General features: G+C 39.3%; 1 protein-coding gene and 1 pseudogene across 7 annotated transcripts in view; both read right to left on the reverse strand.

The window, feature by feature from the left end:
- Positions 1-320: 320 nt before the first annotated feature.
- Positions 321-21,114, reverse strand: part of Prpsap2 (phosphoribosyl pyrophosphate synthetase associated protein 2) — a 44,535-nt gene continuing 23,741 nt past the window's right edge. For all 7 annotated transcript variants that reach the window (XM_047544265.1, XM_047544267.1, XM_047544262.1 and 4 more), the window contains 4 exons: positions 15,588-15,736; positions 12,349-12,419; positions 2,105-2,251; positions 321-1,065 (listed from right to left, as the gene is read on the reverse strand). In XM_047544265.1, the coding sequence (XP_047400221.1) occupies positions 907-1,065; positions 2,105-2,251; positions 12,349-12,419; positions 15,588-15,736 (526 nt within the window). In that variant the 3' untranslated portion in view covers positions 321-906. The remainder of the gene's footprint in view (positions 1,066-2,104; positions 2,252-12,348; positions 12,420-15,587; positions 15,737-21,114) is intronic.
- On the reverse strand, positions 16,943-20,569 carry LOC124979703 (heterogeneous nuclear ribonucleoprotein A3-like; annotated as a pseudogene).

Here is a 21,114-nt window from a genome sequence, read left to right on the forward strand (position 1 = left end):
GTTCCCCTATCTCAGAGCATGTCACCCCCAGGGCCTGCAGTGACATATACTGATGCAAAAATGGCTGTGTTCTTGTGACAGGAGTCAAAGACAGATGCAGAGGGCTGCTCACACCCTCTCTACCACTTCTCGTCCTGAGATTCAAACTTCTGCCTCAGTCAAGTGACTTCACATCAGAACTTTCAGCATCTCTAATCAATCATCAGAAAGCATTACCCTGCTAAGAGGCTACCTACCTCCAAAGAGGCTACTTGTACCTTCTGCAACTTTATGCAGAAAATTTAACAAGATGATAAACATTTCAACAACCACAGCACATATATTCTGCTTACATTTTATTTCAGTTATAAAACAACTGCCAGAACATTAAGTTTTAAAAAACACACACAAACACAAATTTTTATATTCCTTCTTTTGTTGAAGAAAATAAATACAGCCACATATTCCATATGCTTGTCTATAAAAGCATTTCTAAAAACATCACTTACTTGAGTCAACAGTATAATCTTTTTGGCTTTTCAATTGCAGGTGTCAGAGTAGACCATTTTAACAATATTTCTGGACACTTGGCTTAAGTAACTTTGATAAAAGGCTGTTTGTGAGCTCAAAGATCTTACTCCAAGTGTTATTTTTTAATAGTTACACTAAAAACAACCATGTCTTAATTTATTTAAGAGGAGAATAGTTTTTCTTTTATAAAAATTGCTCCCAAAACTCAAATACCCAACCCAACATAAAAAGTTGTTCTATGTTCCCAGGAATCCACAGGGAGAGGGTGGGAGGAGGGGGGAGGAATACAACATAGGGGTTCCATCAAGTAATCCAGTTCCAGCCAGAAGGGTCCTCACAGTATTCATGCCTGTGCTTCCAGTTTGGCCCTTGGGGGTTTTAAAAAAGGAAAGCCTTTTAGTCATCTAAGCCTATGTTTCTGAATAGGTAGGACATAGACTCTCCATTGTGAATGCGACGGATGGCTTCTGAAAGAATCATGCTGATGTCCACAGTTTTGATCTTGGGGCACTGGAGCTTCTGAATTTCATGTGGAATTGTATTGGTAACCACTACCTAAGAAGCAAGAGGAAAAACCAAGAGCATCAGAAAGTCAAGTAGCTTCTGGGGCTGTGGGTGTAGCTCAGTGGTAAGAGAGCAGGCCTAGCATGCATGAGGTCATGGGTTCCATGCCCAGCACTGCAAAAAAGGAAAACAAAACTAAACAATAGAAAACTGAAAGCTAAGCAGCTTCATGGCTTGATCTGAAAATGCAATGTATTTTCAAATCTCTGAGGCCTACTTAACAGGACAGGGGGTCTCCCCTCCCTTCAATCAATGTGAAGCTATCCATGTTTCTTGGGTTAAGATTTGATAACCTCACACTCCAGGATAGTTATGACTGAAAACAGATGATAACAAGTGCTGGGGAGGATGTGCAGAAACCGGAGGTTCCTCAATGCTGTCAGGACTGTGAGTTACTTAAGCTGCTTTAGAAACCTGTCTGGCAGCTCCTTAAAAGTTTACACATTAAGTTACCATATAAACTAGCTCTCTGTCTCCTAGGAATATATACTCAGGAGAGCTAAAAACACATCCACACAAAAACTTGTACATCAATGCTCATAGCACTATTGTTCAAAATAGTAAAAAATACAAACTGAACTCAAGTTTCCAGCAACAGGTGAAAAACATAGTGTAGTACATACCACAGAATATTATTTAGTCATAGAGAGGAACCAAGTATTGATCCATGCTACAACATGGATGAACCTTGAAAACACTGCACTAAGTAAAAGAAGCTAATCTCAGGTGATGACATACTGTATGATCTCACTTCTGTGGTGTAATCACTACACAATTTTGGATTCTCTAAAAACCATCAGATTGTATACTTTAGGTGGATGAATTCTATGATACATAAATTTTATGTCACAAAGTTATTTCTTTTTAAAGTGTCAGACAAGCTGCTTATAATCAATGAAATGCAAATTTAGCCCACATTTGAATCCATTTTTAACACAAATGAGCATCCTCTTGTACCAATTCTCTGTGACTAAGGTCTTGGACATACCAATGCCCAGGCAAGTGTACCCACATTAACCAAACCCATTACCTCATCAATGGCAGACTCTTCAATCAGCCGGGGGGCATCAGAAGACAACAAGCCATGAGTTGCCATTACGAAGATCTTATATGCACCTCTTTCCTTCAGGGTCTCTGCTGCAGCAAGAAAGCTGTCGACATCATCGATGATATCATCCTGTCAAATCACGGGTAGAGCAAAGGGCACATGAACACTTGCAAAGATGGGCTAGACAACCAGAAGGAAGGGGCTGCCTAAAGGTACTGTGACAGATCTGTTGTTTAGTTTTAACACATACAGGTGGTATGCCACCAGGCCCCCACAATGTCCCTCCAGGCCTCTACCATGAGCTTCATCCTGCACAGCACTCACCATTTGCAGGGCTGCAGTCTCCTTAGGTTACCTGGGGAAAGGGCTGTTTCCATCCCTGTATGTGACTGGCCAGAATCATACCTTTTTCCAATGCAAGGTGCTCAAGGTATGGCTCAGATAATTTTTTTAAATGCAGAGGGAAACTGAAATGTTTTTTACTCAAGGTAATGGAACTGTGCCTCTATCCGTCAGGATTTTTCTTGCTATTTTTCCTTATTTTCTAAATTTTCTTCACTGAGCATATGAGAAATATGCTTTTTGTATATGTTTTTACAATGGGAAAAACAAATGGCAACTGCTGTTTTAAATAATAAGAAATCCTCACCAAATAGAAGAAAAAGTAGGCCCCAATCTTCATCATGTTGGTTTAGGACCAGACTTCAAAGGAAACAATCAATAACGTGAAAAGAGAGACTACAGAATGGGAGAAAATCTTTTCCACACACACTTCAGGCAGAGCATTAATCTCCAAAATTTCAACAAATATATGAAAAAGTGTTCATTATCTCCATTAATTAGAGAAATGAAAATCAAAAGCACCCTAAGATTTCATCTAACTCTAATCAGAATGGCTATTATCAAGAACACAAGCGCTCCAGGTTCTCGGAACGGAACTGGCCCGCTAGTGAGAGCCTGTCTGAACAGAGCACGCTCCGAGTCCCGGAGCCCCTGCAGGGCAGTGTACTCCTGCAAAGAACCAGCGGAGAGCCTCGATCTGCAGTCAGCCTCAGGGATAAGGGCAGGGCAGCAGGAGACCTCTTCAGGCGGCACTGCCCACTCCGGCTGCGGGCTCTCTTCACGGGGCGATCCAAGATGGCGGCCTAGAGGGAGACTGCACCCCCGGTCGCTCCAGAACCCAGGAGTTAAGAAAGGGAGGCATTGAGAGACTCGGACTGAAGTGGAGCCACGGGTGAGTCTGCCCACTGGGTAAAGCTCGGCCCGGGTGACAGACCCAGATAGAGGTGGCTTATCGGAGCCGGGCAGGGCAGCTAGAGTCATCCACAGGCAGTCCTGCGCACTCCGGCGGTGGGCCCCGCCCACACAGCCAGCTTCTCCAGGTTCTCTGAACGGAACTGGCCCGCTAGTGAGAGCCTGTCTGAACAGAGCACGCTCCGAGTCCCGGAGCTGCTGCAGTGCAGTGTACTCCTGCAAAGAACCAGCGGAGAGCCTCGATCTGCAATCAGCCTCAGGGATAAGGACAGGGCAGCCGGAGACCTCTTCAGGCGGCTCTGCCCACTCCGGCTGCGGGCTCTCTTCACGGGGCGATCCAAGATGGCGGCCTAGAGGGAGACTGCACCCCCGGTCGCTCCAGAACCCAGGAGTTAAGAAGGGGAGGCATTGAGAGACTCGGACTGAAGTGGAGCCACGGGTGAGTCTGCCCACTGGGTAAAGCTCAGCCCGGGTGGCAGGCCCAGATAGAGGTGGCTTAGCAGAGCCGGGCAGGGCAGCTTGAGTCTTCCCAAGGTAGTCTTCCACACTCCGGCAGTGGGCTCTTCCCACACGGCCAGCTGCACGGTGCAGGCCCACAGTGAGAGCATTTCCGCACAGAGCCAGTTCCAAAATGTGGAACCAGTAGGGGGCTAGGGGCAGTATTCTTCGAATGAGCTGCTTTATCAGATTCCTCCAAGACATCAGGCTACTGAAGGCTGGGAGGTGATACACTGGAAATCTACTGGGACACTATAAGCCAATAGTGGAAAACTGCAATATCTCAGGGTCCCACTGACAACTGACCATTATGAGAAAACAAGGGAAGAAAATGTCCCAAACAAACCTAGATACTACATCAATAAAACCCAATGACAGCAGAGCAGAAGAAATGTCAGAAAGGGAGTTCAGAATGTACGTAATTAAAACGATCAGGGAAGCTAATGAGGAGATGAAAGAGCAAATGCAGGCATTGAAGGAGGAGATGAAAGAGCAAATGCAGGCATTAAATGATCGCACCAATCAACAGTTAAAAGACCAAATACGGGAAGCAAGAGATCATTTCAATAAAGAGTTAGAGATACTGAAAAAAAACCAAACTGAAATCCTTGAAATGAAGGAAACAATAAACCAAGTTAAAAACTCCATAGAAAGCATAACCAATAGGATAGAACACCTGGAAGACAGAACCTCAGACATTGAAGACAAAATATTTAACCTTGAAAACAAAGTGGAACAAACAGAGAAGATGGTAAGAAATCATGAACAGAATCTCCAAGAACTATGGGATATCATGAAAAGGCCAAATTTGAGAATTATTGGGATTGAGGAAGGCTTAGAGAAACAAACCAAAGGAATGAACAATCTATTCAATGAAATAATAACAGAAAATTTCCCAAATCTGAAGAACGAAATGGAAAACCAAGTACAAGAGGCTTATAGAACTCCAAACATACAAAATTACAACAGACCCACACCAAGGCACATTATTATGAAAATACCTAACATACAAAATAAAGACAGAATTTTAAAGGCCGCGAGAGAAAAGAATCAAATTACATTCAGAGGGAAACCAATAAGAATATCAGCAGATTTTTCAATCCAGACCCTAAAAGCTAGAAGGGCCTGGAACAACATATACCAAGCCCTGAAAGAAAATGGATGCCAACCAAGAATCTTATACCCAGCAAAACTTACCTTCAAATTTGACGATGAAATAAGATCCTTCCATGATAAATAAAAGCTAAAGGAATTTACAAAAAGAAAGCCAGCATTACAGAACATTCTCAGCAAAATATTCCATGAGGAAGAGATGAAAAACAACGATGCAAATCAGCAACAGGAGGCGCTAGCCTAAAGGAATAGCCAAATAAAGGAGAAACCAAATCATGTCATAAACAAATATGAGTCAATTGACTGGGAATACAAATCATATCACAATAATAACCCTGAATGTTAATGGCCTGAATTCATCAATCAAAAGACACAGACTGGCAGATTGGATTAAAAAGAAAAATCCAACAATATGCTGCCTGCAAGAGACACATCTCATAGAAAGAGACACCCATAGACTAAAGGTGAAAGGATGGGGAAAAACATACCATGCACACGGACACAGCAAAAAAGCTGGAGTATCCATCCTCATCTCAGATAATGTGGACTTCAAACCAAAACTAGTCAGAAGGGATAAAGAAGGACATTACATGCTGCTTAAGGGAAGCATAAATCAGCAAGACATAACAATCATAAATATCTATGCCCCGAACATTGGCTCATCCACGTACGTCAAACAAATCCTTCTCAATTCCAGAAATCAAATAGACCACAACACAATAATACTAGGCGATTTTAACACACCTCTCTCACCACTGGATAGATCGTCCAAACAAAAATTGAATAAAGAAACTATAGATCTCAACAACACAATCAGCAATTTAGACTTAACGGACATATATAGAATATACCATCCAACAAAGAATGAATACACTTTCTTCTCAGCAGCACATGGATCCTTCTCTAAAATAGACCATATTTTATGCCACAAAGCTACTGTTAGTAAATACAAGAAGATAGAGATACTACCTTGTACTCTATCAGATCATAATGGATTGAAATTAGAAATAAATGACAGAATAAAAAACAGAAACTTCTCCAATACCTGGAGACTAAATAATACACTATTATATGATGAATGGATAACAGAAGACATCAGGAGGGAAATAAAAAAATTCTTAGAAGTAAACGAGAACAAAGACACATCATATCAAAATCTCTGGGACACTATGAAAGCAGTACTTAGAGGAAGATTTATTTCATGGGGTGCATTCAAAAAAAGAAGTAGAAATCAACAAATAAACGAGTTAACACTACAGCTCAAAGCACTAGAAAAAGAAGAGCAGACCAATACCAAAAGTAGTAGAAGACAGGAAATAGTTAAAATCAGAGCCGAAATCAACGAAATCGAAACAAAAGAAACAATCGGAAAAATTAATAAAATAAATAGTTGGTTCTTTGAAAAAATAAATAAAATTGATAAACCCTTAGCCACACTAACAAAGAGAAAGAGGGAGAAAACTCAAATTACTAAAATTCGGAATGAACAAGGAAACATCACAACAGACACGAGTGAAATACAAAACATAATTAGAAGCTATTTCGAAAATCTATACTCCAACAAAACAGAAAACCTTGAAGACATCAACAAATTTCTAGAGACATATGAACTACCTAAACTGAACGAGGAGGACATACACAACTTAAATAAACCAATTTCAAGCAATGAAATAGAAGAGGTCATCAAAAGCCTACCAACAAAGAAAAGTCCAGGACCAGATGGGTTCTCAGCCGAGTTCTATAAAACCTTTAAAGAAGAGCTCATTCCAATACTCCTCAAACTATTCCATGAAATAGAAGAGGAGGGAACCCTACCAAACTCGTTCTATGAAGCCAATATCACCCTGATACCTAAACCAGACAGAGACACATCAAGGAAAGAAAATTTCAGACCAATATCCTTAATGAACATCGATGCAAAAATTCTCAACAAAATTTTAGCAAATCGCATACAAATATATATTAAAAAGATAGTGCACCACGATCAAGTGGGTTTTATCCCAGGGATGCAAGGTTGGTTCAACATTCGGAAATCAATAAATGTCATTCACCATATCAACAGACTTAAAGTTAAGAATCACATGATTATTTCAATAGATGCAGAAAAAGCATTTGATAAAATACAGCATCCCTTCATGCTCAAAACACTAGAAAAAATTGGGGTAATGGGAACATTCCTAAACATTATAAAGGCCATCTACGCTAAGCCCATGGCTAATATCATTCTAAATGGTGAAAAACTGAAAGCGTTCCCCCTAAAAACTGGAACAAGGCAGGGATGCCCTCTTTCACCGCTTCTATTCAACATCGTCCTTGAGACTCTAGCCAGAGCAATCAGACAAACCAAAGAAATTAAAGGGATACGAATAGGAAAAGAAGAACTCAAACTATCCCTGTTCGCTGATGACATGATTATATATTTAGAGGAACCTGGAAATTCCACCAGAAAACTTTTAGAACTCATAAGTGAATTCAGTAAAGTAGCGGGATATAACATCAATGCACATAAATCGAAGGCATTTTTATATATAAGCGATGAATCTTCAGAAAGAGAAATTAGGAAAACTACTCCATTCACAATAGCATCGAAAAAAATAAAATACTTGGGAATCAATCTCACAAAAGAGGTGAAAGACCTCTACAATGAGAACTACAGAACACTAAAGAAAGAAATTCAAGAAAACCTTAGAAGATGGAAAGATCTCCCATGTTCCTGGATAGGCAGAATTAATATCGTCAAAATGGCTATACTACCTAAAGTTCTATACAGATTCAATGCAATTCCAATTAAAATCCCAATGATGTACCTCGCAGAAATAGAGCAAGCAATTATGAAATTCATCTGGAAGAATAAAAAACCTAGAATAGCTAAAGCAATCCTCAGTAGCAAGAGCGAAGCAGGGGGTATTGCAATACCAGATCTTCAACTCTACTACAAAGCAATAGTAACAAAAACGGCATGGTATTGGTACCAAAATAGACAGGTAGATCAATGGTACAGAATAGAGGACATGGACACAAACCCAAATAAATACAATTTTCTCATACTAGACAAAGGTTCCAACAATATGCAATGGAGAAAAGATAGCCTCTTCAACAAATGGTGCTGGGAAAACTGGAAAACTATATGCAATAGAATGAAACTAAACCCCTATCTCTCACCCTACACAAAACTCAACTCAAAATGGATCAAGGACCTCGGAATCAGACCAGAGACCCTGCATCTTATAGAAGAAAAAGTAGGTCCAAATCTCCAACTTGTTGGCTCAGGATCAGATTTCCTTAACAGGACTCCCATAGCACAAGAAATAAAAGCAAGAATAAACAACTGGGATAGATTCAAACTAAAAAGCTTTCTCTCAGCAAAGGAAACTATCAGAAATGTGAAGAGAGAGCCTACAGAGTGGGAGAATATCTTTGCCAACCATACCTCAGATAGAGCGCTAATTTCCAGAATCTATAAAGAACTCAAAAAACTCTACACGAAGAATACAAATAATCCAATCAACAAATGGGCTAAGGAAATGAACAGACACTTCACAGAAGAAGATGTACAAGTAATCACCAGATATATGAAAAAATGTTCAACATCCCTAGTAATAAGGGAAATGCAAATCAAAACCACCCTAAGATTTCATCTCACCCCAATTAGAATGGCGATTATCAAGAATACAAGCAACAATAGGTGTTGGCGAGGATGTGGTGAAAAAGGAACACTCATACATTGCTGGTGGGGTTGCAAATTAGTGCAACCACTCTGGAAAGCAGTGTGGAGATTCCTCAGAAAGCTTGGAATGGAAACACCATTTGACCCAGCTATCCCACTCCTTGGCCTATACCCAAAGGACTTAAAATCAGCATACTACAGAGATACAGCCACATCAATGTTCATTGCTGCTCAATTCACCATAGCCAGATTGTGGAACCAACCTAGATGCCCTTCAGTTGATGAATGGATAAAGAAACTGTGGCATATTTATACAATGGAATATTACTCCGCAATGAAGAATGATAAAATTATGGCATTTGTAGGCAAATGGTCGAAATTGGAGAATATCATGCTAAGTGAGATAAGCCAATCTCAAAAAACTAAAGGACAAATGATCTCGCTGATAAGCGGATGAGGACATATAATGGGGGGTGGGAGGGGCTAGCATTAGGTTTAGGGTTAGGTTTAGAGTTAGGCTAAGGAGAGCAGTAAGAATGAAGGAAAGAAGGACTGTGTAGAGGGAAAAGAGGGGTGGGAGGGGTGGGAGGGGTGGGAGGGGTGGGGGGGAGGGGAAAAATATAATAAACATCATTACCCTATGTAAACGTAAAAAAAATAAATAAATAAAAAAAATAATAATAAAAAATAAATAAATAAAAAAAAAAAAAAAAAAAAAAAAAAGAACACAAGCAAAAATAAGTGGATGTGGGGAAAAAGGCACACTCATATATTGTTGGTGGGATTGCAAATTGGGCAGTCACTCTGGAAAGCAGTATGGAGATTCCTCAGAAAACTTGGAATGGACCCACCATTTGACCCAGTTATCCCACTCCTCAGTTTATACCCAAAGGATTTAAAATCAGCATATTACAGTAAAGCAGCCACATCAATGTTCATAGCTGCTCAATTCACAATAGCGAAATTGAGGAACTAACCTAGATGCCCTTCAACTGATGAATGGAAACAGAAACTGTGGTATATATATACAGTGGAATACTACTCAGTCATAAAGCAGGTGTGTATATATATATATATATAGTGGAATACTACTCAGTCATAAAGCAGAATAAAATTATGGCATTTGCTGATGGAATTGGAGGATATCATGTTAAGTGAAATAAGCCAGTCCCCCAAAACCAAAGGCTGAATGTTTTCTCTGATAAGTGGATGATGATACATAACGGGGATGGGTGGTGGTGGTGGTAGGGGGAGGGTAAGAGAAGAATGGAGAAACTTTGAATTGTTTAGAGAGAAATGGGGCGGGAGGGGGTGGGGGAAGGAAAGACAGTGAACTGAGACAGACATTATTACCCTATGTACATGCATGATTACATGAATGATGTGAATCTACATTGTGTAAAAACCACAGAAAAGTTGTACCCCATTTGTATACAATCAAAATGTAGTCTGTAAAAAAAAAAAAAACAACTTGTCATGAAATACTGTGCATTGATCACTGTGTTCTGTGCTTCACAGACTTAATTTTGTTTAATCTTCACAGAAATTTAAACTTACATTGGTAAGGTTGAGTATGTAGATCAGTAGTAGAGTGCTTGCCTAGCACATGTTCAATCCTTGGGACCAATCCCCAGAACCACACCAAAAAAATTAATGTATAATAAAATTAATGGACAATTAATTAATAAAATTAAAAGTAACATACAAAAAATTGTGGAAAAAAAAAAATAAAGACATCCAGTTCAGTTAAGTGCTTTCCCAATGTATAGATGACAGGTTTCCGGGCTCCCCGGAGTTCCTTTATGATATCAAGCTTTATCTAGAGTTGTATGAATATCCATGTATTCATTTTACACATAGATTACTCTTTTCAGTATAACAATAATACTATGATCAAAAAAATACAGATAATACTTTAAAAGTGCTACTGGTAAAACAGTATCTTGTGAGACTAAACTGGCAACCACCATGTAAACCAGCAAATGCAACTGTGGGCATTAACCCAGAGAAATTAAAGCTCTGTTCACACAGAAGCCCATATAGGAAGGTGCAGAGCAGTTTTATTTATAATGCCTAAAAACTGAAAACAACTCAAATGTCCTTCAACAAACAGTTGAACAATGACACCTACATATCATGAAACACTGCCCAGTAATAAAAAGGGAAAAATTATTAAAATACAAAATGACTTGGAGTGATCCCAAGGGAATCATGTTTAATGAAAAAAAAAAAAAATCAATCTCAAAAGTTTACAAACTATACATTTCATGCGTATGACATTCCTAATATAAGAACTGTAGAGACAGAGGAGAGATCAGTGGTAGCCAGGAGTTAGGGATCAGGTGGGAGAAGATGAAGGTGTGACCATAATGGGGTGCCATCAGGGAGCTTTGTGATGAAATTGCTCTGCAGTGGTTGGTTACACACACACCTGCACATAGGACCTGTAACTGGTGCGACCTAATGGTGCTCAGTATTTGATCCACAGCACCACAAAAAAAGTAATAAATAAATAAAATGAGCTCTGTGGCTCATGGCACTGTTAATTTCAGGTTGTGATACTGTATTCTAATTCAGCAAGACAGAGGAAGTTGGTTCAGAAACACAAAATACCTCCCTGCATTTTTTCCCCTACTTCCTATGACTGTGTAATACTTTAGAGTAATTACTATAGCCTTTGCCAATTAAATAATAAATTAATGGATAGCTGTTACCCTGTATAGGAGATAGATTTTTAATTTGAAAAAGGAACAAACGAAATCACCAAGCACTGGGAAAGACATGGGGCACCCCTTGTGGAGCTGGGAAAACTGTCATGAGCACTTCAGAAATACCTGGAAGCATTAGTAAAGTTGCAAGTGTGCATGCCAGCAGACTCCTCAACTCAGCCCCAGGCTCCTAGAAACTCACACATGGGTGCATCCACAAACAGGTATAAGGATGTTCAAAGTGTTATTTGGAAACAGAAAAAAACTGTATGCTCAATGCTGAGAATAGATAATCAGTTCTGTAACAGTTACACCAGGAAACACCATCCAGTAGTGAAAAAGAAGAATATGCAATTCCATGTTGTTAGGCAGGTAAATCTCAACAATAGTGCTGAACAAAAGAGTATACAGAGACATCAACTGCGGTAATATTAACAAGCAAAGCAAAATAATACAGCATTTAGGGATACAAGTTGTCACGGCAGACTGTAAAGATAAGTAAGGATAAGAATTGATTCTCAGGCTAGTGACAACCTCTGGATGGGAGAAGAAAGAGGCTAGAGAAAGCCCAGGCAAGGATTCCAGGGCACCTGGCCACAGGGCTTTCTCTCAAGTGGAGCAATGAGTACCCAGGTGCTCATTCTAGTCCTTTTTTAAACTACCTACAGAGGCAGGAATTATATCCTTCATGTATACACTGGTTTTATAACATGTAAAATGATGTGTTTTTGTTTGGCACATGTGTTTGTGTGTGACGATTTGAGTGGAACTCAGGGCTTCATGCACGCTAAATACAGGCTCTATCACTGAGTTACACCCCTAGCTCCTAATGTGTGTTTTAAAACAGTTATAATCAACTTTGTATCACACTTAACTTACCTGGCTGCATCACCATCCACAGGTCTTTTATATGTTCACAGTTAATAAGTCAACAGCATAACAATGGTACATGCTACAATTAATAAAAGTAAGAGAGGTCTCCATACCACAATGATGGCAATCCTTCCTCCAACATCACCAACGACCGTAATTGGTGGCTTTTCTTTAGGAATCAGCACTGGTCAGAATAAAACATATACAGCAAAATTTCTTATTAAAAAAGTAAAACAAAGTCTTTAAGAAGTTAATATCTCATGATTAAAAACTCCGATACACTAGGAAGAGAAGGGAACTTCCTTAATCTCATAAAGAACAACTGGGAAAACCCCACAGCTCACAGGATATTCGAAGGTAGAAGACTGAACCACTGCCCCTCAGCACTGTACTGTCTGTGCTAGCCAGAGCACCGAGCCAAGGAGAATAATAAGAGGAATCCAGATCAGAAAGGAAGAGGTAAGGCTCTGACCATTACCAGATGATATGATCCTACATACAGAAAATTCCAAATAATCCACCAAAAAACTACCAAAACCAGTATGTGAATTTAGCAAAGGTAGAGAGAATTTGATCAACAAACAAAAATCTATAGTCTCTTCTATATACAGGTAATAAACAATCTGAATGGAAATTAGAAAAGGAATCCCATTTACACCAGCTTTGAAAAATATAAAATACCTAGGAATAAATTCAACCAAGCACGTGAGAAACTTCTGGAAACTACAAAATCTGGTTGAAAGAAATTTTTGAAGAAAACAAGATTCTTCAATATTCAATACTGCCAAAAAATAAGCAACAGTGCTGGGGTTGTAGCTCAGTTGGTAGAGCACTTGCCTGGCATTCATAAGGCCCTGGGTTAAATTCTCCACAAATGAAACAAGAAACTGGATTTCATCAAAACTAAAACCTCCTGTGCATCAAGGACACTATCAAGGAAGTGAGTCAGGTACAGTGATGCAAGCCTGTAATCCCAGCTACTTGGGAGGCAGGAGAACGACAAGTTCAAGGCCAGCCAAGCAATGTAGTGAGACCCTATCTCAAAATAAAAAAAATAAAAAGGAATTAGGATGTCAGTGGTAGAGGACCCCTGGGTTCAATCCCTAGTACTGTAGGTGGGAGAGGGTGTAGTGAAAAGATGACCCACAAAATGGGAGAAAATACTTGCAAACTATGTATCTGATAAGAGTCTTGTATCCAAAATATATGAAAAAAAAATTATAACTCAGCAATAAAAGATTAACAACCCAATTAAAAATTGGATGAAAGATACAAATACTTGAAAATATGAAGATACTTAACATCATTAGTCATTAGGGAAATGCAAACCAAAACCACAATAAGATGTTATTTCACACTCACTATGACAATGATAATAATAAAAGAAAAATCAGAAAATAAGCACTGGAGTTATTGGAACCCTTGTGCACTACTGACAGGAATGTAAAATGGTACAGGAAAACACCTTGAGAGTTTCCCCAAAAGTGAAACACAGAATTACCATATGACCAAGCAATTCCATTCCTCAGCATAAACCAAGAGCAAGGAAATCCTACCTGCATACAGGAGCTTGTACATGAATATACATGGCAGCCTGTTTCCCAAAGGTGGCAACAACCCAAATCTCTATCAAGTGACAGATGTAGTGTGACAGTCATACAATGGAACTTGAAGGCTTTGGGAAAGGATGATTTAAAGGCTCTGCTGCCTACATTCTGGAGCAGTGCTCCTGGACTGCCCTAACTGTGGCTCAGGACACTCCTCTGGATGGCACAGTGCCATTGCTAGATGGATGCCTCCACCTCGATATCAAAGGATGCCCCAGAGCCTGAGGGCCCAGACAGAGAAGAGGCACAGGGGTGGGGCTGCCATGGAGAGCCAACACTAGGGCAATGCCCAACGGAGCCATGGGGGCAGGGCTGCCCCTGAGACTCCAGGCTGCCAGACCCACCAGAACGCAGCTCAAGCCTGAGAAGTAGGCATCATGGGACAAACTCCACAGGGAGGGGGAATGTACCCAGCAAGGCTGCGGGAGTGAGGCCGCCCAGGGCCCTGCAGGCCCAGTCCAGCCTGTACGTCAGGAAGGTGGCAGAGTCAGAAAGGACTGTTCTGGAGACTTAAGACTTGACGATGCTTACCCTGTTGGGTTTTGGACTTGGTCAGAACCTGCTCCTCCTCTCTTGCCTATTTCTTCCTTTTGGAAGGGAAATGTAAGGCCTAAGTCTGTCCCGCCACTATGTTTTGGAAACCCAGGACCTGCTTGATTTCACAGGCTCACATCTGCAGTGCAATTTGCTTTATATAATTCCTATTTATAGACGAGTGAGGTAATATTTACACAAGACTTGGGACTTTTGACTTAATGCCAAAATTAAGCTAAGACTTAATTGGAGTTGAGACATTGGGTTCCATGGGATGGAAAGAGTGTATTTTGCAATGAGGTAGCTGTGATTTTTTTTTTTTTTTTTTTTTTGGTGCAGGGGGGAGTGGTGGCAAAGGTATGGTCTCATGTCTGTATCCATCCTAATTCATTTTGGAACCTCCCAGCGTGGTTTTAAGACATGGGGACATTAGGGGGTGATTAGGTCATAAGGGCACTATCCTCATGAATGGGATTAGTGCCCTGAGAAAAGGGAGTCTTCTATCTTCTTCCATCATGTGAGGATGCAACTGTGAGGAATAGGTCCTCACCTGACACTGAATCCTCTGATAGCTTTCCAACCTCCACAACCACAAGGAGTAACTTTCTGTTGTTCAGAAATTACCCCATCTGAGGTAGATTTTGTCGCAGCAGCCTCGGCTAAGATAGGTTGGTATACAATCTTGTGTTCTGCCTTATTTATTCACTTACATTGCTCAGATTTCATTGTTTCCAGATAGAATTGATTATTTCAGAGGCTGCATAAATAGCCATACTGACACAACACAATTTATCAAGCCCTATCCTCTGCTAGACCAATTAAACATGTCTAAAATTTTGCATGAAATATAACACTGTAGTGAATAACTTTTGTGCAATAATAAGCTTTTCACTTTGGTTCAAGTACACTCTAGGATATACTGCTGAACAAATGAATAAAATTCCCTAAAGGGCCATATTCAGTCTAAAGAGTTTGAACATCTTCCTAGGTCTTGCAATGACAGGATTAACTGCTTCTAGAGGGCTCTACCACTTATGCCAGCAAAAGTGTATCATTATAGTGCAGCCAGGAAAGGTATTAATCAGCTTTTATGGCAACTCAAAAAACAAAATGAAAAGAGGAAGTTTACATTAAAAAATGACAAACAAACAGCACAATTCAGTTAGTTATACAATCAGGGGACAGTGAGAATGAGACGCTCTAGCACTTACTGGGGATCTCCAGGCTGGGGTGGATGGCAGCCACACTCCTGACCATGGGTGGGGAGTGCCGTCCATCAACCAAGTCTGACTCAGCATCCTGTGCTTCTCCATGAATCACGGCAATTCCCAGGCGCAGGCGCTCAGCAAAAGACTGTGCCCTGAGGAAAAGCATTAAAGGCAAAATCAAAACTCACGCAGCATCTGTTCTCTGCCAATGTGAAGGAAGAGAACATCATGAAGACACAAGTAAAATGCAGTTTTCAAAGGAATAATGAAAAAAAGAGAATAAAATAACCTCCTGAATCTCTGAACCCAGGACTAAGTGTGGAGAGACCCTGTGACAGATGTGTACATCTGGCTGTAGGCACAAATTATGGGTGGCAGCCTGGTTATATTTGTAATCAATCATCGAAGACAGCCTGATTTTGTTAGGTGACTGCCTCTCAGCCTCAGTTTCCTCTCCTGTCACTGCTCATGCTACTTACCTTCCTCTCAGAACCACACGAGATCAAAGCACATTAAATATTTGTCAAAGTATTATGCATTAATTTTTTAAATAGATTTATGAAGTAAAATGGAGATATGAGAGACTGTACATTTAAAGTGTACAATCTCATAAGTTTTGATACATGCACATGTCCACAGAAGCATTAGCATACCGAAGACAATGAACTCATACATCACTGTTGAGCATATTCTTGTGTTCCTTTGTAATGAATTTCTCCTCAGTCCCAGTCAACCACTGATGTGTTAGCACTATACTTCAACCTTTTGTAGAATTTCATTAAGTGGAATTCTGGAGTGTGTATTCTACTTTTGTCTGATTTCTTTCACTTAACATAATGTTTTGGAGATTCATCCATGTTATAAATCTATCAAGAGTTCACTCCTCCTTTTCACTGTCAAGTAATATTCCATTGTATGAATATATTGCAGTTTAACCAATTACTTTGTGATGGACTTTTGAGTTGCTCCAGCTGGTTTAGCAAATGAAGCTGCTAAACATTCATGGACAGACCTCTGTATAGGCATATGCTTTTTTTCTCTCTTGGGTAAATACCTAAGAAAGGAATGGCAGGATCATATAGTAACAATATATTTAACTCTTTGAAAAACTGCCAAACTCTTTTCCAAAGCAGTTATACCATATTACATTCCCATGAGTAGTCTTGAGAGTTTCAGTTCCTTCACATCCTCAGCAACGCTTGATATGGCCAGTCATTAATATAATCTATTCCAAAAGTGTGCAGTGGTATATTTACTGCTGATTTAATTTGGATTTTCCTAATGGCATTTAGCATCTTGTCATATTCTTACCTGCCATCCATATATATATTCTTTGCAAAGGGTCTGTTTATCCCTTGCCAGTTTTTTTTTTTTTTAAAAAACAGGTTGGTTGTTCCCTTGTGAAGTTTTAAGAGTTCTTTATTATATTCTGAGTGCAATTCTTTATCAGATATATAGTCTACAAACAATTTCTTCCAATCTGTGCATTCTCCTTTCATTCTCTTCGTAATGTGTACTAGAATCTGATATTCCATAGAATTCTTTGTTCCCAGAGGATCTTGATTATTTCACAGTCTGTAAAATTAGCTATACCATAATTAGCTAAACATAATTTACCATGCCCTATCCTCTTCTAAACCAGCTAAACATCCAAAATCTTGCATGAAGTTTAACACTATGGTGAATAGCTTTGTAAAAAAAAATCCTTTTGCTTATGTTAAAGTACACTCTAGGATATGCTACTAAATGAATGACCATCTTTTTCCTCTTATGAACTTTTGGTGTAGTATTCCAAAAACATCTTTGCCTAGGAACTGGAGGTGTAGCTCAGTAGTACAGCACTTGTCTAGTATGTGTGAGGCCCTTGGAATCAATTCCTTGTTACCCACCCCCCATCTCCAAAAAAAGAAAAAAGAGGAAGAGCTGACCTCAGACCTCTTGTCTTGTTCCTGATCTTAGGGGAAAAGTAATCAATCTTTCAGTAGTAAGTGTGATGCTAGCTGGAAGTTTTTCACACATTCTCTTTATCAGACTTAGTTTGCTAAAGTTTTCATCAGGAATAGAACTTAATTATCCCATTCAAACAGAGTTGAATTATGCCAAAAGTTTTTTTGAGTTTACTAAGATAATGATGTAATTTTTCAGTTTGTTAACATGGTACACTACAATTTTTTAAAAATGTTAATCCAACTTTATGCTCCTGGGAGGAACTTCAAATGGTCAGGATGCACTACCTTTTATATATTGTTGGATTCAGTTTGCTAAAATGTTGCTTAGGATTTTTATAACTATGATCATAAGATATCGATCTGTAGTTTTCTTTTATGTCTGTGTCTAGTTTTGCTATCAGGGTAATGATGGCCTCAAAGAATGATTTGAAAGTATTCTTTAATCTTCTGGAACAGTTTATTATATTAGTATTCTTTCTTCCTTAAATGTTTGGTAGAATTCACCACTGAAATCTGGGCCTCAGAATTTTCTTTGTTGGGGATCTGGGGGTGTAGCTCAGTGGTAGAGCAATTGCTTAGTGTGTGTAAAACCCTGGGTTGCATCCCCAAAAATGCAAAAATGGAATTTTCTTTGGGAGGTTTTCAATTCACTTTCTTCAATAAGTATAAGGCAATTCAGGTTACCTAGTTCTTCTTGAATAGGCTTTGGTAATTTGCGTCTTTCAAGCAGTTTGTCCATTTCACCTAAGTTGTAGATTTACTGTCATAAAATTAATATATATTCCCTTATTATGCTTTTAATATCTGTAGTTTGTGGTACTCTAGTGTCTCTACTGGTAAAGTCTTCTTTATCCTGACTTGACAAGGGCTTATCAATTTTATTCTCAAAGAACTGGCTTTCTCTACTGTTTATTTATTTTCTATTTCACTGATTTATGCTTTAATCTTATTATTTTCTTTCTTATGCTTATTTTTTCTCCCCTTCCTCTTTTTGTGGAGCTAAGGATGGAACCCAGGGTCTTGCACGCCAAGCAAGTATACTGAACTGGATCCCTAGCCCCTCTTACTTTGGTTTTAATTTACTTTTCTTTTTCTAGAAAGTCTCTTAAGGTAGAAGCTGAGATCACTAATAAGAGATCTTCTTTTCTATTTTAAGTGTTTAGTATGACAAATTTCTCCTTAAACAGAGCTTAATGGCTTATCACAATTTTGATGTGCTGTGTTTCATTTTCATTCAGTTCTAAATACTTTCTGATTTCCTTTTTGATTTCTTCTTAGAACCAAGGGTTATATAGAAGTATGTGATTTAGTTACCACACACTTTGGACTTTCGTTATTGGAATTCTTTTTTTTTTAAGTTAAAAATTCCTTAACTTTTTATTCCTGGTACCACCTACCACAATTTACAGGGCAATATACCTGATGTAATGAAAAGAAAAAGAAAAAGACAAAGCTACAACAGATAAAAGACCTCAGGAATGTACATCTAATTGACACTACATTGCATTAATCAATAGCTGCATTTTTTGCAAACTCTAGCTATGACAGTCCTGAACAAGAAGGGATTCCTGTTTAAGCTGCCGTAACTTTTCTGACTATGGATCATCGTTCCTTCTTTTATTTTTTAATTTTTAAAATTCATTTTTATTGTAAACAAATGGGATACATCTTGTTTCTCTGTTTGTACATGAAGTAGAGGCATACCGTTTGTGTAATCAAACATTTACCTAGGGTAACAGTTTTTCATCGTTCCTTCTGTGGCAGATTTTTACAGTTCCTCTAATGCATTTGGGATGACTGTCTCAAAGTAACCTACAGCTTTCCTGATAACTCCTTGCTCTCTCTCCTTCTAAGAATTGTAGCCCTTTTCTGCTGTTTTTAAAACCTTCTGCTACCATATCCACCACTTCCACCACCAGATCCATAACCACCACCGTAGGGACTGCCAGAGCTTCTTCCACCAAAACTGCTCCCCTTCATGGGTCCATAATTTGATTGCTGTTGTCCACTGTAATTTCCAAAATCATTATAGTTCCCACCACCACCACAGTTACCACCACCAAAATTTCCTCCTTCATTGTAACCATCATATCCTCCTCCACCACCATATCCACCTTGGTTTCCATATCATGGTCCGCCACCACCACAGCCTCCTCTACTACTATAACCAGGACCACCACCATAGTTGCCACCATCACCTCCTCCATAACTACCTCTGCTGCCACCACCTCCATCACCATAGCCTCCTCTTCCACCAAAGTTTCCACCACGGCCAAAGTTACCTCCACCACCTCCAAAGTTTCCTCCACGACCCATAAAGTTGCCAGATCCGCCACCATGACCTCTTTGTGATCCAGCAGACTGCATCTCTTGTTTAGAAAGGGTCTTTTTCACTTCACAATTATGCCCATTAATAGTGAGGTATTTCTGAACAACAATTTTGTCAACTGTATCATGATCATCAAAAGTTACAAAAGCAAATCCTCTCTTTTTCCCACTCTGCCTGTCTTCCATAACTTCTATGGTTTCAATCTTGCCATACTTTTCAAAGTAATCTCTCAAATTATACTCTTCTGTATCTTCTTTAATACCACCAACAAAAATTTTCTTCACTGTCAGATGGGCACCAGGCTTTACAGAATCCTCTCTAGAAACAGCTCTCTCTGGTTCCACTACACGCCCATCAACCTTGTGTGGCCAAGCACACATTGCTGCATTCACCTCTTCAACACAAGAGTAAGTCACAAAACCAAAGCCCCTGGAACATTTTGTTTGGGGGTCTCTCATTACCATACAATCTGTGAGTGTGCCCCATTTCTCAAAATGTTCTCTTAAACTATCATCTGTAGTTTCAAAGCTCAGACCACCAATAAACAGCTTCTTCAATTGCTCTGGTTCCTTTGGATCATGGCCCTCCATTTTGAGACCGGACTTGCCTCTTCCAACTTGAGTTCAATGTGGGACCGAGAGTGGAATTATTTTTATTTTTAATTCCAGTGTGGTCACAGAACTTATTTTGTATGACTTGAATCATTACTAATTTGAAGATTTTTTTTTTTTTAACGTCCTAGAATATTGGCCTTAGTAATATGAGTGAATTCAAAAAGAATGGAGCTCTGTCCCTGGATGGAGTGTTCTAAACTGCGGAGTAAGCCCCATTTGACAGGATCACTCAAGTCCTCGGCAGTATCACTGATTTTCTGTCTACTTGTTTTATCGATTACTGTTAGAGGAACAATGGAATCTCTGATGATCATCTTGGATATATCGATTTCTCCTTGCAGTTATTGAGGCTAGCTTCATATATTTGAAACTATGTTCCCAGTTCATAATGTTTAGGATTATAACAAATTCTTGAACAATTAAGCCTGCTATCATTATGAAAAGATGTTCTCTGTCCCCAGCTATAGTCTTTGCTTTTAGCTGGTTTGATATCAATGTAGTCAACCCCAGTTTTCCTTAAAAGAATTAGTCTTACCACGGTATGTACTTTTTAATATATTTTATCTTAACCTATGTCTTCTTCCTCACTGTCTTGTGCTTTGCTTCATTAGGTCCCTGGCCATAGCATGTCCACCTCT

Source organism: Sciurus carolinensis, chromosome 3 (genome assembly GCF_902686445.1).
Source record: "Sciurus carolinensis chromosome 3, mSciCar1.2, whole genome shotgun sequence".
NCBI classification, from domain to species: Eukaryota; Metazoa; Chordata; class Mammalia; order Rodentia; family Sciuridae; genus Sciurus; species Sciurus carolinensis.